The sequence below is a fragment of the Gasterosteus aculeatus genome, chromosome 16 (assembly GCF_964276395.1).
Source record: "Gasterosteus aculeatus chromosome 16, fGasAcu3.hap1.1, whole genome shotgun sequence".
Taxonomy (NCBI): Eukaryota; Metazoa; Chordata; class Actinopteri; order Perciformes; family Gasterosteidae; genus Gasterosteus; species Gasterosteus aculeatus.
The window spans coordinates 19474246-19498771 of record NC_135704.1 but is presented as its reverse complement, the minus strand read 5'-3'; the positions used below and the strand labels follow the sequence as shown (position 1 = coordinate 19498771).

Here is a 24526-nt window from a genome sequence, read left to right as displayed (position 1 = left end):
TCATGACCGATGGGTTTCACTTTCAGAGTTGTCCTACTTTAAGGAAGTACAGATCTGGGATAGATGTCCCCCCTCCGTCCCCCCGGAGCTCAACCAGTGGTAGATGGACCAATGACAGATCCAGGTCCGCGGGGCCGGAGGACTCAGAGTGCTCTGCTGGAATAAACAGGGCCAACTCATCCCCCCCCCCCGGTGACGGCTGCCACAAGACGCTCATCGATCACAGGAGGTGACACTTCCCCTCCCGGGGCCGCCGCTCCGGAGGTGGGAGCCTGATCTGGACCAATGGAGGCGGGTGGAGGCGGGTGGAGGCGGGTGGATGCGGGTGGAGGCGGGGCCAAGCGGCTCGAAAAGCTTTACTTCCATTAGGAGATCAGACCCCCGGCGGCCGACCCGCAGAAGCAAAAGCCTCTACCGAACGCCACGTCCGGAGAACGCCGCTATCGACACGGAGCCAGTGGTGACCTCTGACCTTGTACGGGGACCTTTGGGTGCTCTTTCTTGCTGCACTCCGGCTGGGTCAGCTGGTCGAACAGCACCTGGGGGGGCGGGCGGGCGGCGTCCTGCGCAGCGGAGGTCGGGAGGAGGAGGAAGAGGAAGAGGCCGGCCATAGACAAGGGGGAGGAGTCCAGCAAGGACGCCGTCATGGTGATGACCTCTCCTCTGGGATGCAGCTGGAAGGATAAGAAATACATTTTTACACCTCAACACATGAACCCCACACACACACACACACACACACACACACACACACACCTTTCCTGCAGGAGCTGCTTCCTCAATAACGGAACCATCAATAACAAATTATTATCCCCAGTTGAGTTACGGAATCAAACCAATCAATGAAGCCTTTCCCGCTGCAGCGGCTCGCCAGTTATGCAAATGTGTGAAGCCCCCGAGAATGTTTAGAGAGAAGAAGAGATGGAGAGTGATCATGTATTTATTCTTGCATTGGTCAACACACGTCTTCTAACACAGATTCATTCTGCACGTCTCCCACGTGACCATCACGTGACCACCAGTCAGTCCCACAGGACCCCCGGTGAGCAGTGACCCCCCAGGACTCGATACCACATCATTCACATGGAGACGAGGAAGGAGGTGAGTGGGAGCTCCTCTGGTCCCGGTGACATGAAGACAAGGAGCAGCTGTTATCAGCGTTGTGTGGAACGAACACGCGTGATGTATGACGGAGAGGAACTTAGTCAGATGGAACCTCAGCATGTTGCTTTTTATTTATTTCGTTTCCTTGAAAAAGAGTTGAGAAAACCACATTTTGCTTTTTAACAAACAAACAGTATTTTTGGGCCCAAAAGGTAAATGTCTTCATGTGAAGGAGCTTCTGTAACGTGTGGTCACGTGAGGAGGAGGTGAGACGGCGTGTCGATGTATTTAGGATCGCAGCCAGAGATCATTCAGGATAAAAGAGGTCAAGTATGAATACGCGCGGTTCTGCCAGCGTATCCATGGCAACAGAGCGGCAAGCCGGTAACAACAGCGCCAACGGGTCGAGTGTATTTCAACACAGACCTCCACAGTCTGCTGGGGGGGGGGGGGGGGGGCACTGTGCTCTTTGTTTGCATTTTATTTCATTTGCAGTTCTGTTCTTGGTTACTATTTAATTTGAATATTGTCATCGTTGCTGAATTCAAGTAGATTTATTTACTGTGAAATACTGTAAAATTGAACACATTTAATTTGATAATTGTTATCATCTTATTTCAATTGATAGAGCATTATTTTTGGTGTTTTTGTCGTTAGTTGGTCAAAGCACTTAATAGACCACACAGTTAAATATGTTGTAATATTATTTATTATATTATTAAACTGACGCCTCACAAGCTTCCACAGAGCAAATAAATCAACTATGATTAAAAAATGCAGGAAGTAGACACAGCAAATATATATTATATAATATATATACATAGATACATATATATATATATAGATATATTATATATACATAGATATATTATATACATATAGATATATTATATATACATAGATATATTATCTATATAATATATATATATATATATACATATATATATATATATATATATATATATTATATGCAGGACAAATATACATTTGTATCCTGCAGACTGTCTGTGGATCATCAGGACAGCAGCAATCAGAGGGCGGGACCAGGAGCCACAGTCTGATTGAAGGATGTGCTTCAGCCCGGAGAGACGACCATTAGAGGCCCGTTAAGTCAAATCAGACCTCGGCTTGATTGGCGCGCACGCACACACACACACAGACACACACACACACACGCACGCACACCTGAGACAGCCGCAGTCTGTGATAACACTCAGACTCACACAGACGCAAAGCTCACTGCGCTAACAATGAAATCAATACACAATGACACTGAGACAGACTCACACCACACTGCTGTGAAACGCGGTCGAGCCAATCAGAGGCCGCCTGAGGACGAGGTCACACGGCCCGCTCAGAACCTCGCCGCTCCTCTCGGGACAAAGAGGACATATTTGATGCGCATTCGTTCACACATTTTGTGTCGCTGCTGTTTTCGTCACGCACACACAAACAGCAGACTATCACAATAAGAGTCTCCCTCAGAGAGCAGGATTACAACACGAGACGTGGCGACTTGTTATCTTTCATTCTGCTTCTTCACAATTACAATATAAATGCAAATATTTGAAGGATTTATTCAGCGTTCCACGAGCGACGAGGAGACGTCTTTCATAACTGCTGCCTGGATAATAAAACCAACACGTAAAGACCTTTATGACTCATAATCCTCCAAGCAAATAAGGTCAGATTCAACAGTGAACTCGGGTACAGGTGCTCTTTGGGTCGCAAACGGACAGAGGTCAGAGGTCAGACAAAGGTCAGTCCTTATCCGGCTACAAGAGGTCACCACCACACATCTAAGAGTTGTACTTCCTGATTCCATAGGGATTATAAAGTGCGTGCGTGTGTGTGTGTGACTGTGTGCGTGCGTGCGTGCGTGCGTGCGTGCGTGCGTGCGTGTGTGTGTGTGTGTGTGTAGTGGAGGAGAGCCGGCGTTCCCACAGAATCCTTCTTATTGGATTCTAGCTTTGGGCATTCATCACCGGCCACCGTGGTGCCGCTAAACTTTAATAAAAGCTCACCTGCCAACGGAGGAGCAGGAGGAGCAGGAGGGGGAGGAGGGGAGAAGGGGGAGGGGGAGGAGGGGGAGGAGGAGGAATTTGTTATGTTACCTAGTTACGACTGGAGGTCTGAGGGGCGTTCAGGGCCCCGTGTTGATAAAGCCGGTTGTCAGGGCCGTTATGTTGTCACGTTGTTGTGAATGTGATTTGTGGCTCAGGGTGGTAACATTGGTCCCTCGGGCTGCAGACATGGACATGGCTGGAGGCCTCAGTGAGAGACAGTCCTCTCCTGAGCGTGTCTCTAACAGCTGATCGTTGCCGTTGATGAGCTCCTCTTCCTCAGTGACACGCTAACGGCTGCAGGTGGACGTCTGGGCCTGTTTGTGCAGCTTAGAGGCTCTACGGGACAAAACGGGTCCTCTGGGACGCAGACCGTCAACACAGCAACGGCTCACCGTCCCAGGGGGGGGGTCTGCTGTAAGTGATGTTCATTTGCATACAGAGTGAGATTCTGATCACCGGCGTGTGCTGATGCGCACACGCACACACACACACACACACACACACACACACACACACACACACACACAAATGGCCGTTTAGGAGAAACCACTTTTCACAAACCCCCCACTGTCGGAGCCCCCCGCTGCCACAGAGACTCAATGGGGGGGGGGCAGACACACAGACGCTGCCACAACAACTCATCGGTCCCTCCAGTTCGGCGTAGTAGCGGTCGCCATCTTGTAATATGTGTATCTATCAGACCTGTCAATCAGACAGCCCTAAAGCATCCCCTTTCTGTTTGACTCCACATGGACCATCATGTACTAAATGAACATCATGCTGCTTTGAGACCATAAACTCACGTTTACAGTGATTTCCTCATAGACGTCTATGGGAGCAGAGGAGTCGCCCCCTGCTGGTCACTACAGAGAAGTAGAGTCATTTCCTCATAGACGTCTATGGGAGCAGAGGAGTCGCCCCCTGCTGGTCACTACAGAGAAGTAGAGTCATTTCCTCATAGACGTCTATGGGAGCAGAGGAGTCGCCCCCTGCTGGTCACTACAGAGAAGTAGAGTCATTTCCTCATAGACGTCTATGGGAGCAGAGGAGTCGCCCCCTGCTGGTCACTACAGAGAAGTAGAGTCATTTCCTCATAGACGTCTATGGGAGCAGAGGAGTCGCCCCCTGCTGGTCACTACAGAGAAGTAGAGTCATTTCCTCATAGACGTCTATGGGAGCAGAGGAGTCGCCCCCTGCTGGTCACTACAGAGAAGTAGAGTCATTTCCTCATAGACGTCTATGGGAGCAGAGGAGTCGCCCCCTGCTGGTCACTACAGAAGATGCAGCGTTAGATGAAATCTCTTGAGACCTTATTTCAGACTGTAAACCATTCAGAAGAAGCCTTTGATGGAGGGAACAGGAAGTGTACCCAGGCGGATCAAAGGTCACCGATCAGAGTTTCACGTCAGAGTCAGACAACACAGAGGAGGATTATTTGTTCCGTTTCATGAACCCTGCTTATGATGCTCTCTGTAAAGCCTGATCCCGGCTTGGGGAGTGATGGAACATCTTCTCGCTGACACAAGACATCAAGCCCGACGCTCATTTGCAACCCTGCAAACACGCCGCTGTAATTAAATCCATTGTGATGTGATTAGAAAGGAAAAAAAACATCTTGTGTCCCGGTTTTAATTGGCGTGTGGTCCCACAACACAATGTGTGGTTACGGGCCGTCCTGAGGCGTGACAGGGAACCGCGCCAGCCAATGTGGTGATGCAGAGGAAACCGGCGGGATCACCGGTGGCGTTGTTTACGCTTTGTGATTTAGGGGAATGGAGGCGAGCACCCGAAGGGGCCGCGTTGTGTGATTGTGATATAATCACAGGAAACAGAAAAGACAAATGCAGCTTCTCCTCTGGATGAAGCAAATGATCCCTTCATTTCTGCCCATTAGTTGTGTAAATGAGGAGTTTCATCCCGCCGAGCTGTGGCCGGGAGGCTGCACGGTGTGTGTGTGTGTGTGTGCGTGTGTGTGTGTGCGTGTGTGTGTGCGTCGGCTGCTTGCACAATGTGCAGGAAAGCGTTGGTTTTCTTCAGCGATCAGTCACCTGCACAAAGAGAAAACATTTCCAAAGACCCAATCAGCGGCCTCCATTAACTAATTGGAGCAGCCGCACTTTTCAATTCAATTAAGGCACTTTTTATGTTTGAGTCGTTTAGTTCTGCTCTCTTTGAATATTGAAGTGAAGTAATCGTGCCTCCAGGCCTTAGAGTGTGTGTGTGTGTGTGTGTGTGTGTGTGTCTGTGTGTGTGTGTGTGTGTGTGGGGGGGGGGCATGGGTTGAAACAACAAGAATAATTGAAGCTGCACAGAGACCAGCCTGTCGCTCAGGGAGGAGGGTTACGTGTGACCAAGTGTCCTCCTGGTCTCTTTGTGTCTCTTTCCGGTAGTTCTGCATCTTCTGGCTGCTCTCCGTCCTTTCTGGAGCTCTATCGCGCGTCGTCCTTCTGCGTCTCACTTTCATCCCGTTCTGGCGGCCGTGACGCTTCATAGTAGCGTTGCACGGTGTACCGGTACTAGAAAGGTACCGCGGTACCCTCACGTTAGGGTTTTGACTATTTGTAGTACCGGTACTGAGCGCTCCGTGTCGGGCCGCCTGCACACATCGACTGCGCAGCTCTCACACAGCGAGTTATCGGGGGAGACGCGCCCTCATGTAGCAGACTGCTCACCCATATACACCATTAGCCATAGCCTAGCTTAGCTCGGGTGACCACACGTCCTCTTTTACCCGGACGCATTTTTTAGGTCTGGAAAAGAGAAAACGTCCGGGTAAAAGAGGACGTCTGCTTTGTCTTGTGTTTGACTGTGTTTGGAAAATTGTTGACTTGCTAGTTTGTCATAAACAAAGTAAGTTTAGCCGCTAGCAGACATCTCGTTAGCAATGTTAGCAAGCTTGTTATAAAACGCTAGCATATTGATGCTAGTATTAAGTGCTCTCGAGTCGGCTTCTTTGTAATGTTATAGGGAAACTTTTCACTAAACCTTGGAGTGAGACGTTGGGGGTGAACGGCTGACGGGGCTGTAAGTTACGCTACGTGCAGCCAATCGGGTTATAAATGAACCGTTTAGATGAACCAGCGCAGATTCTTTTTTTTTTTAGCGTAATAAGTTGGATGTGTGGCGTGAGTGCGTGTGAAAACATGGAAACACGCGTGTCGCACGGGGAAACCGTGAGAGTTGGCAGCCTGTAGCTTTGTTGGCTAGCTTGACAACAACTTTCCCCAAGACCCCAAATAAGTTCCTGAACAGTCCAGCAGAAATATATACATGCAAAACAACCTACAAGTTCACTCATGTGGGCCGATAGGATCATGAGGTCAGAATGCACACAAAACTGTACCAAATAACACACACTTGATGCAACAGGCTACATGCTGGTGGATCTTCACCTGATCCTTTTTATTTCTAGTTAAGGAAATATGAACGTGAGAATATCAAACTATGCAAGTAAATAAAGCATTGTTCATCCCACAGACAGTCAAACAGATACCAGGTAAAAAAGGAACCTTACAGATGTTTTATTTATTACTATCATAGATAAATATATTCCATTATCCTATTTGTGCTATCGTAAGTATCGGGTACCGTAATATTTTGGCAGGTATGGTATCGAAGTCATCATGTTGGTATCGTGACAACTCTACTTCATAGTGGCTTCGGCCCAAAGTTCTAAGATCGCTTTGCACGTCTTCAAACCGAGGTGACGGGCCAGAGGACTCGTCTCCAGTGGGACAGGACGGTTCCTCTAATATCAACATCATCATCCGTCTCCGTGACGACCTGTTTACCCGCCCGGCTCACGCGACGAAGACGAGCAACTGTTCTCACATCCGAGTCAATTAAAGCCTTTCAAACCGATCCATTTCCACCCGGGACGCGACGTGCAACAAGGTGCCTTGATTCAACCTGCATCAGATCATCTCCCATGTGAAGATACTCCTGCAGGACGGACCCCCCCAGCCACATTTGGCCCAACAGGATGTGATAACAAGAATGAACTCATAAATAAGTGAAGAAAGCTCAACTGTTACAACAGAAATAAGTCAAGGTATTCGCCAAGCTACGTCCCCACTAACCAATCAGAGAGGACCAACATCTGGCCTGCTGTTCCACCGCCAATCTCACAGATCACTGCCTCTCGGAGCATCGATATATCCCATTTATCAAAGTATTTCCTGCCCAGGCGTTGGATTCAAACACCTTTGTGATGGAAATGAAGAATGAGCTTTCCCAGAGGGGGTCAATCTACCCGTTTGTTCTCACAGGCTTGTGAAAGGGAACCGAGTGATGCGAGAAGAGAGACGGAGAGGAAACCCTTTTATTTCCGCCACATTCTTGTTTCCTCCTTGATTTATTTTCACAGCTTCCTCATTTGAGTTTGATTCCATCCAAAGCTTTGTAGTGAGCGGTGATCAAGAGAAAAACATGTGTGTGAGTGAGCAGCTGGCTGGGGGTCTGATGGGGACTGTTGCATCGCACCAGAGAACCATCAGGTGGAGTACGTTTCATATACACAACATGAACTCCAGAAGAACTCCTCAGAAATCCGTCAATGGGAAGCAGCAGACGAGGACTCCGTCTACCGGGACAATCAACCATAATCTACTACATGAACATCATGCTGCACTAAAGAAGACTTGAAACCACAGACTGAGACCATGAACTCATGTTTACAATGTTTACTGAGGGAGTAAATCAAGTCATTTCCTCATAGACGTCTATGGGAGCAGAGGAGTCGCCCCCTGCTGGTCACTACAGAGAAGTAGAGTCATTTCCTCATAGACGTCTATGGGAGCAGAGGAGTCGCCCCCTGCTGGTCACTACAGAGAAGTAGTCATTTCCTCATAGACGTCTATGGGAGCAGAGGAGTCGCCCCCTGCTGGTCACTACACAGAATGCAGCTTTAACTTGTGAAGCTCTGACGTCTCTATAGAACATGAGGATGCCGTCTGCAAACAGAGGACAGACACACACACACGATGAAATCAGATCATCCATTCACATCCAACGCTAAGCTCTGTGGGAAACTCAACAGCTGGAGGACAGTCGATCTAGACCAGTAAGTCGTGCCGATGAAAGTATTTTAGGGTTTAGCCGCTCAGCCTGTTAGCCTGCGTCCTGGGCGGCGCTCCGGGCCTGCTGACGAACGGGCTCAGGCTTAATGGCCCACAGATCAGCGCAGGACTTACGGGACAAAAGGCCTCCGTCTGCGGGTCCACTTCATAGAAAGTAATGAAATCTCCCGCCGGCCGCGGCTTCCACTTGATTGGACGATAAATAAAAGGAACAAAGGAGTTCCCCCCAGCAGGGCGCTTCACGGGACCTCATTTAGCTTCGTTCCACTGTGAAGTCGCTAACATTTACGTCCTCTGACCATCATGTTAGAGGAGCTCCGGCTACTAAAGTTACAGCAGGAATCATGAACAATTCAGCTTCTAAACATGTAGAAAAAAGGTCAATGAAGTATTATTTGCCAATTTGTAGCAAGCTGGTGATTAATTGCTGAGCAGCTAATTAGTAATTAGTCCCCTGAATAGAGCCCCCCCCCCCCCCCGTCCTGCTACCGCTAGTGGATGAAACATACGCAGGTCCAACAGGACGCACGATTGTCTCCACCTGCTGACACCACAAGCTGCCAATGATGTATGACATCATCCTGCAGGACTTTAGCTCATCTAAGGACCCCCCCCCCTCTCCCCCCCCATGGGGGTGTGAATGCCTCCTCTGTTAGGGGGCCAAGGCGCCCCCCTTTATGCCCTAACACACCGCGCTGCCACCACAAAAGGCGGCGTGGTGATTTGCCAAGAATAACGACACTCCCTTAAATTGGCTTTAGAGGACAACCCTCCCCCAGGGAGGAGTCCCCCCCCCTCTAGGTCTCCCTCTTCTCTCCCTTATTGATCTGAAAGGAGCTTGTTTTCTTCCAGCAGTTTGTCGTCTATAAACTAAACATCAGTAAACAACAACAACCAAGACAACATGCCAACAGAGACCAGGTCTCCTCCTCCTCCTCCGGAGGGGGGGGGGGGGGAGCAGCAGCTGGAGGAGGCCACCCTGCCTGAATGAGATTCCTGTCTCCTCATAACTGGGAACCAGTGAGCCTCCTTTACACTCACTCAGAAAAGAGCTTTTCACCCTTAAAATACCATCAGTTCATGGACCACGGGGGGCCGGGGGGCCGGGGGTCTTTCACTAGATCGGGAGGCGTAGAAGAGACCAGAGACCAGGAACCAGAGACCAGGAACCATTACAGGTCATTTAGCTTTTATCCAAACCCGTGGTTACATTTACATCGTAGGGGTCAGGTGTCCTGCTCAGGGACATAGGACATGGGACATGGGACATGGGACATGGGACATGGGACATGGGACATGGGACATGGGAACCATGGCGGTTCAAACCGCCAGCCTTGCGGTTCCCAGTGGACCCTCTCTACTCCACGCGCCCCAGAACCAGCGAGACCACATCAGGCAGGGAACCAGACACGGGGACACACGGAGCAAACGTGGGACAAACTCCTCCGGCTGGTTTCTACGGCAACCAGAGAGAAAACGAAACGTGAGATGTGACGTTCGGTACGTCCTCAGGAAACAGGAAAAGGACAAAAGACCCGTAGAAAGACACAAACACACATTTTGACTCTATGTTCATGTTTTGAATCGATAAAAGCCCCAAATGAACTTTATTGGGACGGCACCTCGTCCCCAGCGAATCAAACAGTTTAATAGAACTTTTTCCAACTGGTCAACAATATATTTTCAAAAGTTTTCTTGAATCTACAAATTTGTGGAGAACATGAATTCAAACCCCCGTCCAATGAGAGTGAAGCTTCTATGGTGTGTGTGTGTGTGTGTGTGTGTCTCATTAGTTGGCGGTGCAGATACATTGTGATATTGGACGTAGAGAAGGTGGAGGTCTGCTCCACAGTTCATCTCCATCTCAGACTGATGTCCTGAATCTCACGACGTGACTCAGACGCCTTTCAGCGTCTCACAGGTTCCTTTTGATGCCCCACCGGTCCAGACCTGCCCCCCGGGTCCCGCTGCCTTGGACCGGAGGTCTCTTCAGCCACCGGTCCAACGCGGGGCTTCGATCCCTCTCCCATCTGGAACTATTTCCTGTGTTAAAACTTCCTCGTCCTGTTTATCAGCGGACGCCATCGGATCCGGTGGCGGCTAATTGAATTCTGCTAATTAATCCCCGGTTAGAGAACTGAGTCCGACACACACACACACACACACACACACACACACACACACACACACACACACACACACACACACACACACACACACACACACACACACACACACACACACACACACACACACACACACACACACACACACACACACAGGGTTTAAAGTCCCTCCTTCAGGCAGTAAAGGAAATAAGTCTCATTCAGTTGCAGCTTTGCAGTTTACGTCAGAATGAACCAGTTCTTCCAAACAGAGACCAGGTTTAAGTTTAACACGGGAGGTTTTGCTTCAGTAAAATCTCTTGTTTCATAGTTAAACGTTGAATTCAGCACTCGAGGACATCACGGGTCAACAAACAAACATTTCCAAATGTCGCCCAAGCAACTATATCTATATATATATATATATATATATATATACATATCTATATATATATATATATATATATATATACATATATATATATATATACATATCTATATATACATATATATATATATACATATCTATATATATATATATATATATATACATATATATACATATATATATATATACATATATATATATATATATATATCCATCCATCCATCCATCCATTGTCAAACCGCTTATCCTGCACACAGGGTCGCGGGGGGGCTGGAGTCCATCCCAGCCAACACCGGGCGATATATATATATATATATAGATATGTGTAGATGGCCACCGGTGCCTGCCGGTGGCTCATCCAGTTCTAAACATGGTGCTCAGGTACCAGGCTGTGAATGGATGGGGTCCAGCTTACATCCAGGACCTGGTCCAACCCGACACCCCGACCTCTGACCTCTCCGCTCTGCATGTGATAAACTGCTTGTTCCTCCTCACTGAGAGCAAAACACTCCACTAGATCTCCACTCTTTGCTGTCCTGCTCCTAAATGGTGGAAGGAGGTCTCTGAAGACATCAGGACCACAGAGAGCCTTCACATCTTCAGACTAAAGACACACCTCTTCAGACTCTACCTCCCCTAACACACTAACTACCTGCAGCACTTACATTGGACTTATAATGGTTCTTATCTACAGCAAGTTGTAAACTGGCTCATTTGTTTCTTGTTCTTCTGAGTTTGTGTCCTTATGGTTGAAATGTTCTTATTGGATCTTTGGATAAAAGCATCAGATAAATGACATGTGACGTGATGTGATGTGATGTGATGTAGATACAGCTGTGTGAAAAAGTGACCCCCCCCTCCCCGTCCCCCGTTAAAACATAAATTAACTGTAGTTTATCACATCTTTGGAAAGCTGAGTTCAATTTCTCCAGCAACTCACAGGCCTCAATCAAGACATCAGTGAAATAGGAGCTGCCTGACAAAGTAGATCCTCGACGTCGTGCTGCGATCCAAAGAGATTCAGGAACAAACGAGAAACAAAGTCAAGAAGATTCATCAGTGTGGGAAAGGTTACAAAGGCACTTCTGAAGCTTTGGGACTCCAGCGAAGCACAAACAGTTTGTACGTCCCACTACATGAAGTAACCCTCCAGAAGAGGAACATCTCACCAACGGGGAGAGGTGGTGGTGGTGTGATGGTCTGACATGTAGGTTCCGCCCTAATAATAAAAACCTCACTTTAAAAACTGCACTTTGCGTTTACTAAACATGAAACATGCAAAAAAATAAGAAATCAGGGGGGCGAACACTGTATGTCGTATATCTATAGACATCTACGCATAGATAGACTAGATATCCGCTTCATGAGCAGCAAGGTCACCTGTGGATTCATCCTCGTGTCTGATCTCGGCCTCGGCTGTGTGAACGTTGTCCAACGAGAGGTGAAAGGTCAGAGGAATCTTTGCATGTACTTGTGTGGGAATCGTTATTCTTCACATCCGTCCTGGTAGCGTTGTTCTCAAAGTGCTCACCACGCGAGAACATCCCCTTCCCTCATTACCACAAACACCTGGTTCCCGCTCACTTTCCTTCTGCTGCACATCTCAGAGGAGAAGCTCCTGACGGGAGCTGCATCATTAAAACAAGCGCCCCCCCGACTCTGTGGGTGGGGAGCAGCTGCACTCGCAGAAGAAAGAGCAAAGTTGTTTCTTCTTGAAGTGCTGAGCTCTCCTGAGAGGAGACGGAGAGGCTCTGGGCCCCGAGGAGGCGGAGCCTAAGCGTCAAGAGGACACCGGCGTCCGCGGAGAGAGCGAGCGCTCGCCGTCTCCTCCCTGCTGGCCGAGGCCGAGCAGCAGTAACCGAGGGAGAGAGTGGGCGACGAGGAGGAGGAAGAGCGCATTGCAGCACCACGCAAACCCACAGAGCGAGGGCCCCTCTGAGGGGGGGGGGGGGGGGTCTACACCCTCCACTGTGTAGATTACAAGCAGGAAATCAGCCTAATGCACTGTGTGCTTTAGTCCAAGGACGAGAGACAGACGCGCTCCTACCTCACATTATACGTTAGCAACACAGTTGTTGCAAATAAGGGTCAAAAGTGCTCGAGTCTTTTCGTTACCTGTTGAGCATCAAACGCTCGGATCCTTTATCGAATGAGGAGGCAGAAATCTCTGGATTCACAAAAGAAAGAAACGGCTCGATCCCGGAAAGGCCTGAAGACCTCAGCGGCAGGATGACGGGTCCCGTCAGAGTATGACGTCACCTCACCTCTGCTTCAGCTCCAACACAAGCTGTGCACCTACAAAAGGAAGAAATGACGGAAGCGCTCCACACAATCAGCGGGTCGACAGGCGGGAGGGTGAAGGGCGGATGCGAGCTTGGCGAGGTGGACACAGGAGGGAGCTCTCCGAGGCGAAGCAGCAGAGACGCCGAGCTGCCAAACCAGCAGATACCAGGCGGGATGAACGCAGAGGCCGAGGAGCAGGAGAGCCTTCAGCACCAAGCCAGCTGCTCCGTCCATCCCCTGACGTGCGGGGAGGAAACCCTCGTCCATCACGGCCGGACACAAGGCGGCGGCGGCGGCCCCCTGCCTCTGTGACAGGTGGAGGATGATGGAGGGAAGAGTCGCAGAACGTGACGCAGTGCGAGGACGCGGGTGGAGGCCGGCCGGCTGCAGACAGCAGCTCCATGAAGCAAGCGGAGGTCCCCTCTGATCACTCATCAATCCTTAATCCATTTGATTGAGTTAGTCTGAAAAGTGTTGGTGACGGTTTGGATTCACATTCATTTGGTTTTAATCACAGCTGGATTGTTTGCCGCTGATGTGAACTCAGTTTAATCGCATAATAAATGCAGGTAAGAACCTACAGTCAATTTGTGCACGTTGCCCGTTTAATCAACAGATCTATAAATGTAAAAAAACACTTCAAATGGAGACGTCCACTCGAGAGTCACTCCAGGAAGTAACCGAGCCACAGACCAGTGGAACGAGGGGCTCGTGATCTGGCTGCAGCGCCGCTGAGAATCGTTGATGGGAAACGGCGTTTGACTCGGCAGCAGAGCGGCGATGGAGCAGAACGGAACAAGGTCACTAAACCAGCGGCAGCACATCCACAACTATTCCAAAGAGAGGGAGGGGAGGGCGGCTGGGGTCCCTCAGGCCCGCTGGGCCACCAGCAGGGGTCCCTGGTGCCCCCCCCACCACTACACCACGGTACAGTGGCGCAGAGGACTTGCCGTTGTCCTCCGTACCAAATGGCTGCCGTCAGCAGAGCGGGGGGGCACTGGGCTGGACCGGCGCCAGGTCATCTCATTTCAGACAATCTCATGTGCGGCAGGCGGGGGGGGGGGGGGCAGAGGGGGGGGGGGGCACTCGTCAAAGTCACTGCTGCTTGGTTTCTAGCAGCTCTCATGAAGCCGATGCTCTGCAGTAATGGATCCAGGCTACTGAAGCGTTTGTGTCGCCCCCTGTGGTCTGAGGTGGTAGTGTCTCCTACCACCAGCGCCCCGTCTCATCTGACCCTCTGTGTCCGGTCTCTGGTTCTCCCAGGCCTGCCTCCCGTCCAGGACGTCCAGCAGGATGTCCTGGGTCTCTGGGTTGGAGGGGACGTCTCCCAGGACCGGAGGTCTTCAGCTCCCTCTGGAGCAGAGCACCAGCTGCAAGGGACCGATTCAGGACCAGTTCAAAGTGGGGTCATGACCTCGTCCATGGGGACGTTATGGTTGGATTCCAAAAACAGTTTGATATAAAATACACACAACAGAACATTAAACTACGTCTTGCTCTGAGAACGAACGTTTATGTGCAGATAAAATACTTAATATAATACTTATATTGTGTTGCCAACACCTTATTGAAATTATGGGACAAAAGAAAAAAATCAAAACTTCATTCGCTTTCCAGACAAAGATTATGAAAATCATTTGCGGTGTTTGATGGAAATGAACAAAGAACCCCCCCGGAAAGAAATCCTCAGAACACTCGTCACCTGCAGGTCACCTTTGTTAAAAAACACAAGAAAATGAAGATACCGAGTAAAGACCGACAGATGGAGAGAGACAAGCAACAACAACAAGTCCACTTGTTGTGTCAAAGTCCAAAGCACCATGTAATAACCATCATGCAATAACCATCATGCAATAACCATCACGCAATAACCATCACGCAATAACCATCACGCAATAACCATCACGCAATAACCATCACGCAATAACCATCACGCAATAACCATCACGCAATAACCACCATGTAATAACCATCACGCAATAACCATCACGCAATAACCATCACGCAATAACCATCACGCAATAACCACCATGTAATAACCATCACGCAATAACCATCACGCAATAACCATCACGCAATAACCATCACGCAATAACCACCATGTAATAACCACCATGTAATAACCATGATGCAATAACCATGATGCAATAACCACTATGTAATAACCACCATGCAATAACCACCATGCAATAACCATCAGGCAATAACCATCAGGTAATAACCATCATGTAATAACCATCACGCAATAACCACCATGTAATAACCATCACGCAATAACCACCATGTAATAACCATCACGCAATAACCATCACGCAATAACCATCACGCAATAACCATCACGCAATAACCACCATGTAATAACCATCACGCAATAACCATCACGCAATAACCATCACGCAATAACCATCACGCAATAACCACCATGTAATAACCACCATGTAATAACCATGATGCAATAACCATGATGCAATAACCACTATGTAATAACCACCATGCAATAACCACCATGCAATAACCATCAGGCAATAACCATCAGGTAATAACCATCATGTAATAACCATCACGCAATAACCATCACGCAATAACCACCATGTAATAACCATCACGCAATAACCATCACGCAATAACCATCACGCAATAACCACCATGTAATAACCATCACGCAATAACCATCACGCAATAACCATCACGCAATAACCATCACGCAATAACCACCATGTAATAACCATCACGCAATAACCATCACGCAATAACCATCACGCAATAACCACCATGTAATAACCACCATGTAATAACCATCATGTAATAACCATGATGCAATAACCACTATGTAATAACCACCATGCAATAACCACCATGCAATAACCATCAGGCAATAACCATCAGGTAATAACCACCATGTAATAACCACCATGCAATAACCATCAGGCAATAACCATCAGGTAATAACCACCATGTAATAACCATCACGCAATAACCATCATGCAATAACCATCACGCAATAACCACTATGTAATAACCACCATGCAATAACCATCATGTAATAACCATCAGGCAATAACCATCAGGTAATAACCATCATGTAATAACCATCATGTAATAACCATCATGCAATAACCACCATGTAATAACCATCATGTAATAACCATCATGCAATAACCAGCAAACTAAAGACACACCTCTTCAGACTCTACCTCGACTAAAGACTAACAAATTGCAGCACTTAAATTGTACTTGTAACGTCACTCATCTATAGCAAATTGTAAATTGGCTTATTTGAGGAAATTGCACTTTCTTGTTTCTTGTTCTCCTGAGTTTGTACCCTATGGTTGAATGCACTTATTGTACGTCGCTTTGGATAAAAGCGTCAGCTAAATGACATGTAATGTAATGTAATGTAATAACCATCATGTAATAAACATCATGCAATAACCATCATGCAATAACCATCATGCAATAACCATCATGTAATAACCATCATGTAATAACCATCAGGTAATAACCATGATGCAATAACCATGATGCAATAACCATGATGCAATAACCACCATGTAATAACCACCATGCAATAACCACCATGCAATAACCATCATGCAATAACCATCAGGTAATAACCATCAGGTAATAACCATCATGTAATAACCATCATGTAATAACCATCATGTAATAACCATCATGTAATAACCATCAGGTAATAACCATCAGGTAATAACCATCAGGTAATAACCATCATGTTATAACCGTGGCATAACGACACAGGTCAAGAACCATAGAGTAATAACAGGCTTTATAACCGTGGCGTAATACCCAGTGTGTAACAGCAGGGGTAATAAACCTGGCGTATAAACCATGGTGCAATAAACGTGGTGTAATAACAGGTGTGGTAACCGTGGCGTAGTCACCATGGTAACCGTGGTGACCTGGATACAACACAACCACCTCTAAAGCAGCTCTAACGTCACTTTGAAAAGAACGAGTTGGTCTCCTGGTGACTTTGTGATTGACGTCGTCACGGCGAACTTCTCCTCTGTGACTCGGTTTATATTAAAGTTACAAAAGGTACAAAATGTGTGTTCCACTTCTATGGCAAGCCACACACACACACACACGCACACACACACACACACACACACACCTTTCAGGTGCAGTGTTATGGGGGAGTAGCCGAGTAAAGGGAGGGAAAGGAGCGCTGGAGTGCGAAAAAGCTGCATCCTCAAAAGGCCTCCACACTAGGGGGGGGAGGGACATGAAAGAGGACCAGGTACCGTGGCGAAGCTTTGAGACGGTTTCTTTCTGTGTCCAATATCAAGGGAGAACAAGGTGTGTGTGTGTGTGTGTGTGTGTGTGTGTCTCAGAATACCCATCCACAGCAATAGGTGTTTCTTATGAAGGAACATACCGGAGGCTTTCCATCACCACCCAGACGCTGTGTTTGCACGCTTGGCTGCTTATCTCCATCACGCAGACGCTGTCCTCCAGCCTCCCATCATCCTTTCCTTCCTCGTTAGCGGACCAGCTCATTAGAGGACCAGGTGACAGTGACCCGAGGGCCAGGTGACGATAACAAGAGGACCAATTTCCTCTGGCTTCCATCCGTCCAAGTCCAGGCACAGAAGTAATAGATTTGTGTGGAATAATAATCCACAGGGTTGTGATTAAACTTTGCCTCGTTGTGTTGGTGTTCAGAGGGGGGGGGGGGGGGGTCCGTGGTCTCCGTTTCTACCAGGACATTAATCACTGTCACACACTCCTCTGTCTCCGTCCGTCTGAAGCAGACCCGGCTGCCCCCCCGGCGAGAGCCACTTCCATCGCCATAGTAACCCGGCCCAGCGGAGCTGAGGAGGTGGAGGAGCACAAAGGAGCATCTGAAGCTCCACAGCTCCACTTTGTTGGCTTCAAGGGGGAAAAGGTTTCATTTAGAGAGACGTCTTATGGTCAATATCGATCTAACTGTATGGATTCTAGTACTCGTGAATACTGATTCAGACAAATAAAGTCATCAACATTTCTTTGTTATTGTAAACAAATAGTTCTTCGTGAGCAGCAACAGCTGTAAAGTCTAGAGACAGAGACAAAGAGACAGAGACAAAGGGACAGATCCATCCATCCACTCTGATGGACCGAAAGCTAAAAGACGCTTGTGATTTTAACGCAGCGCACTTTTTGACTGTGCAGCTTCGGTCGTCTTTACGGTAGTGACTTAAAGCACCGACCAATAGCATTCGAGTTAAACCGTCCCACGTGATACTACTCGACCAATCGAGTCCTTGCATTCCAGGCAGGACGATATCGTCTCGGTGCTGCAGACAAACGAGACGTAGCGGCGAATTACAGATAAAAAGACGGTGAGAAGAAGAGAAACGGGGCAACGAAGAGAGAAAGACGGGTGAGGAAAGCGAGCGACAAAGTAGCGCATTTAATCCAGAGTGGACGGACTCTTTTCTGCTCAGACTTCCTCCTGCAGCACCAAAGTGTCTCATGTGCTCAGAAGCGGCTGAACGGCATCATGAGGCGCAACGAGCTGCTCCACGTGAGGAGGAGAAGCTCATGCAGGTTCAACATCCTGGCAGGAAACCGGACTCTTTAAACTGGGTTATTCAGGAGGGCGTTTTCCACTACATCTCAAGGGTTTTTCCCTCCGTTTTACTTTATTTTAACTGTGTTTTACCGTCTGTCACACGCTGAGATCTGTAGATGAAGACTGGGTTACAAATAAAATGTATTATTGTCTCTTGCACCTTTCTGTTGGACACAGGTTTCATTCTCAAGGCTCCTTTCCAGATGTGGCCTCTTAGCTTCTCTGTCGTCCAATGAGCTCTCTCCGTTAAAGCCGCTGCTCCGCTCGCTGAGCATCGAACGCCACACGCTGAGCCGGAGACCAGCAGATATAACAGCCAGACCAAAAGAAAGGCGTCTGGCGGGCTGAACCCGAGTGCGGCTAGCTGCTATGCTAGCTGCTATGCTAGCTGCTATGGCTAAAACAAGACTCCCTGTGGAGCTCTGGGATGTGCACACCGCTGAGCTGTGGTGTCCAGGAGAGAAACTGGTTTGGGGGGTTGAGGACTTTGTGCGTCCTTGACTCTGCATCAGTGGAACGTTTCAGCCGCCGAGGTTCCTCCTCCTGGGGAGGCGCCGGGGTTCGCTCGCTCGTGGACGGGAAGGAAGCGCCACGGCCACATTTATTGTCACCGTGATGTCAGCGGGTTGGGAGGAAACAAATCCCTTATTTGGAAGAAAAGATTCAAGAGGTGATATTTTATATTTTGCGTAGGAGCGGGCGTCATGTGACGAGGGGACGGGGGCTCAGCATCGTGAGCCTGACTCCGCCCTCCGATTACACGCGCCCTGCTGGGACAGGGGCTTGTGGGTAAAAAACAGTGAGAGCGATGAGCAGATGCCTGCAGGCGCTAATGCTGACACACACACACACACACACACACACACACACACACACACACACACACACACACACACACACACACACACACACACACACACACACACACACACACACACACACACACACACACACACACACACACACACACACACACACACACACACACACACACACACACAGCTGACCGGCCGCTCTAACGAACCAGTTATACGACTGATGTGAGGCTCTTAATCACAGCGTGATGCTGGAAACAAACCAGTGCTAATGATGCTAATGATGCTAATGCGGCTTTAGGTAAACGCGTCAGGGACTCGCGCCTGATCATCTCCCCCGTGAGCGTGACAGCCAACAGCCTTGTGTCCTGATGTTGGAGGCCACGGGGCGGGAGGTCAGATCTCACGGTCTGGGATGAGCCTCGTTCCTGCTCAATGGGGCAAAGTAGACCACCTGAGACCTGGAGCGGACGAAGGGGTCAGGGGGAGGAGTCAATGAGCACGCCAACCGGCCGCACCCGCAGGACCAGACACCACCCAATTGACCCAGGGAGATGGAGGCTAAGCTAACCCAGCTGCTGGAGGGGAGACTCTGATTGGACCAGAGGGAGGGGGACTCTGGTTGGACCAGAGGTGGGGACTCTGATTGGACCAGAGGTGGGGGGACTCTGATTGGACCAGAGGTGGGGGGACTCTGGTTGGACCAGAGGTGGGGGGACTCTGATTGGACCAGAGGGAGGGGGACTCTGATTGGACCAGAGGGAGGGGGACTCTGATTGGACCAGAGGGAGGGGGACTCTGGTTGGACCAGAGGGAGGGGGACTCTGGTTGGACCAGAGGGAGGGGGACTCTGGTTGGACCAGAGGGAGGGGGACTCTGGTTGGACCAGAGGGAGGGGGACTCTGATTGGACCAGAGGGAGGGGGACTCTGATTGGACCAGAGGGAGGGGGACTCTGGTTGGACCAGAGGGAGGGGGACTCTGGTTGGACCAGAGGGAGGGGGACTCTGGATGCCTGGGGCTCGTTCACCGTTCAGGTTTCCCTCTTGTTGATGTTATCTGAGCAGATAATTGGTTTCTTATGATGCTAATTGAACAGGTAGAATCCTGGAGGGTCCTTTGCGGTTCTCTGTAGTGGTCTGGTCTTGGTTGGGATGCAGGTGGACTACAGCAGAACGGCACCTGGTCCTTATGTGTGTTGTACACTGACAATAAATGATGGTCAGGAACCCTCATCTCCACCTAACAGTGACATTTAGTCCAGAATCAGAACCCCCTCGGTGGTGAATGTCTCTGAGGAGCGGGTGAGACCTGTAACCTTGAGCTCTCTGAGCCGGGAGGGTGTGCGGTCGGGGGGGGTTGGGGGGGGGGGGCACCGTGGTGTTGAAGCAGCAGAGCGGGGACAATGTTCCCACCGTCCCCCACAAAGGGCTCAATGGCACGTCGTCCCTCCCCGGCCCTCCGGGTCACATGCAGCCCTGAATGAGCCGGCCTGCCTAAAGCTTCTAGGGGTCTCAGCCATGCGTCCAGAGCCTCAATGGGAATAGTGCCCCCCCCCCCCTGCCCCCCCTCCACATACACAATGGCCAAATCAACTGTGGGAGCCCTCACTCCTCCTTGTGCGCCCCTTTTTGATTCTCGGCGCGGAGAGAAAAGGCGCATGCCTCCACGTCCGCTCCGCACGCACACAAAGGAGAGGAATCAGATGGCTCAGACATGCACGCATGCGCACACGGACATATGAGCGCATGCTTCCACCCCCCCCGTCTGAGACCGGGAGCGGGGGGGGGGGGGGGGGGCATTGAGCATGTGTGGGGGGGCAGTTCTTCAGGATGAATGCCTGGTTGGTTCAGAAAACGTCCTTCAAGTGACCACCGAAGGAGAAGTGGTGCGGATTTGCACCAACACACAGGAGGCTGCAACCTGTTACTGTTCATTATCAACTCGCCGCTCGCCTTCACTCATCAGACACAACAGAGCTAATCTTCCACTTTCAGAGGTTTGACGTTGTTGCATCAAATGATAAACCGGTAAAATTGACTTAAGAACCTTAAATCGCATCATAGATCGATATATCTACAATAGGTATCCAGAAGCAATAAGACCCTGTGGGGGGGGGGGTCCCCAGACAAACAAAGACCGGATTCAGGACCGGATTCAGGACCGGAGCGGATCAAACAGTCTGCTCTGTAGTACCACGGTGTGTGGGGGGGCACGTGACCTCAATCAGGCTGTCGGAGCGGGAGGATGGGAGACGCCGTTGTCACAATCGGGTGGCAGAGCTGTGTTCGGGGGGGTGAGGAGGGGAGGGGGGGGTATTTACAGACAGCAACGCTGCCTCCTGAAGACACTCAGCGCCGCTCTCCTCCAGCATCGTGTTCTACTCTAAAGATAATCACACACAGGAACCACAAAAACACCACCCTTCCAAAAGCACCCCCAAAGCCGCCCGGCAGCGCGTCCCCTGCACGAGGACAGCTCTGTCCTCTCCTCGACGTGTCCTGACCTGATTGCCATGTGAATCCTGCTCCAGAAAAGAGGTCTGAAGATGCTCCCTCCCTGGTTCCTGAAGCGTGGAGATGCTCTCCATCAGGTCTCAAGAAGAGCGCGCGAGGTGCTGCTGAGGTCCTGAGGAGTGTGGAGCGTTATAGATTTATTCCCCGTACATTGTGTGAGGGCTCCGGACATTAAACTTGCATGTCCGTTTGTCCTCAGCAGAGATGATCCACAGCAGCTCGATCATGCATCATTAAAACAAAGCGAAGACGTGTTAGTTCATGAAAATGAATCATTCATGTGGACGCCAGACAGACCTCTGATCAAAAAACACCTTCACACGCAGAAAGCACACAAGGAGCACACGGACGGGGAGGTGAAGCCCCCCCCCCCCCCCCCCTCCCCCACAAGGACCTGTCAAGGGCCCTCATAAGTTCATCAAAAGATGAAAACCCTGTTTTGCATGTGAAAGGACACAAAGCGTCCATGAGCATGAAAGACGTGACGTGAGAGGACGGTTGTGGCTTCCAGCCTGAGCAGCAAGTCATCACATGAACTTATTGTCCGACCAGCGGGGAGAAGCTCCTGGTGTCATCCACACGCTCCCCGCGAGGCACAGCGGCGACGCTCGGGTTGCGTTTGGCCGCCAATGAATAATGAAACGCTACCGACGACCAACAAGTTTGTGATACAAAGACACAGCGGCGGAGAGCAGACGGCTGCTCTGTACTTCAGGCCTTAAAGGACTCAACGTGTGCGAGGTGAACACATGTAACATACAAGGTGTTCACAGCCAATCAAAGAAGAGCGTAAAAAAACAAACAGATCAAGTGTAAATGTTGCGCAATAACCCCGCGCATCCCGTGCGTAAAAGCGGAGACGCGATGAGGTCATTGTCTCAAGCTGCAGGACAAACGCGCAAGTTGAGACAAGGACACGGTGGTCGACGTCCCGTCAACACTTTGAAATAGACAACTCGAGCAAAACAAAGTGAGACGCTCCGCACTTTCCCCGAGTGCGGACCCCTGGAGTCCTGGTCCCCATAGTCCCCCCGTCCCCCCCGTCCCCCCCCCCCGGAATGGAGGAAGTTTGAGTGCTGGTGCGGAGCAACGGGCTCCTGCAGCCCCACAAGCGCTCCTCTGATCCTCGGAGCAAACGTGAGCGGAAAGTAAAGGCGTCTGTGGGGCATAAAGGAGCCGCGCACCGCTGCGAGCAGACCCGCGAAAACCCGCAAAAACCCCGCGTCGGCCCCGCGCGGCCAAAGTGGGCCAAAGCGGGCCAAAGTGTTGGACGTGTTAAATACGACAGGCATCAACGCCCCGGCGCGCGCGCATTGTGCCCCGGTAGAGGGAGAGAGCCACCGCAGCGCGCGGGTTCTGGTTCTCTCGCTCTCCCCGTTGTGGTTCCTGCAGCATCGAACCCAGAACCTCCATCAGTCCGGATCCACCGCGGGACACGAGCTGCGCACGACCCGCTCCCCAAAGCACCAAAGTGCGCCTCCAAGCGCCATTCCGCCGTGCAAAGAAAGAGAAAGTCATTCTTTACCTTCTCGAGATGTTTGTATTCCGCAAGTTGAGGACAAAGCAGCAGATCCGAGGAGGGGGCGAGGGGGGGGGGAGGGGGGGCGCGGACCGACACGGGTTCCACAGCCGCTGAGTGCGTCTCTCTGCCGGCGACCTGCAGCCGACTGCTGCGCTCCCGCCCCGCTCTGCCTCCTTGAGCGGCGGGCGATACCACCGGGCCGGGGGGCGGGGGGGACGGGGGAGGGGGCCGATTCGCAAGGCGTAACAGGGGGGAGAGTGCGCATGGACACCCCCGCCCCCCCCCCCCCCCCCCCCCCAGAGGGCGAGCGTGGAGCCCGGGACGGAGACAGAGAGGCTGCTGGGAGGTGGTCTGGAGCCCCCGAGCACCTGCTGTTACCTGGCGGTACGAGTCCACCGAGCATCCGGGTACTTCCCGGCCTCTGTTCACCGCGGGGGTCTCCGGACCGAAGGCATGCGGCTCCATTCTGTCACACTCCAGTTCTATATCACCATGTTATATTCTAATCTACTGTATGATGATCAAGTAATCCACCTGTATTATTTTATATTCTATTCTGTTTACTCGTTTAAACAGATGTGTACTTTATTACCTCATGTACACACCACGCTGCATTAAACTAAACATGAATTTATACTGTAAAGCCTCTTCATACTGCACAAAGACGTCTTTACATCGAACTATCCTCACTTTATTTGTTCTTTATTCATGCTTTATTTCTTATTTAGTTAGTATACATACATATAGAATACATAATCGCTTTGGATAAAAGCGTCAGCTAAAATTGACACGTAATGTAATATATCTTAAGAAACATTTGGGCTAATATCTTTATTCTTGAGCTCGTTGTCCATCTCTTTGCATTGACTATCTGCTAGAATGAGACGTTGTGCAGCATTTCACAACTTTAATCAAACTACATTTTCTTAAGTGAAGAAAGTCAATTTGATAAGAGCTAATTAAGAAACATTCAATCACAAGCCAATCCGCTGATTACCCCCCGTGTGATTAACCGCCTCGCAATGTGGCCGCATCGTGCTGATAACAGCAGCCACACGTAGACTCACTCGCT

At 50.0% G+C, this 24526-nt stretch overlaps 1 protein-coding gene across 5 annotated transcripts in view; it reads right to left on the bottom strand.

Annotated features, from left to right (window-relative positions):
- Positions 1-23644, bottom strand: part of sema5ba (sema domain, seven thrombospondin repeats (type 1 and type 1-like), transmembrane domain (TM) and short cytoplasmic domain, (semaphorin) 5Ba) — a 61518-nt gene extending 37874 nt beyond the window's left edge. For 3 of the 5 annotated variants that reach the window (XR_013453058.1, XM_078090985.1, XM_078090986.1), the window contains exons 1-2: positions 21923-22576; positions 473-674 (exon numbers count right to left, since the gene is read on the bottom strand). Coding sequence is in view for 4 of the 5 variants with exons in the window: in XM_078090985.1 (XP_077947111.1) it covers positions 473-674; positions 21923-22006 (286 nt within the window). In the remaining variant the exon portion in view is untranslated. Of the gene's footprint in view, positions 1-472; positions 675-21922; positions 22577-23457 lie in introns of those variants that run through there. The other 2 variants (XM_078090987.1, XM_078090988.1) reach the window with 2 other exon arrangements.
- Positions 23645-24526: the final 882 nt, after the last annotated feature.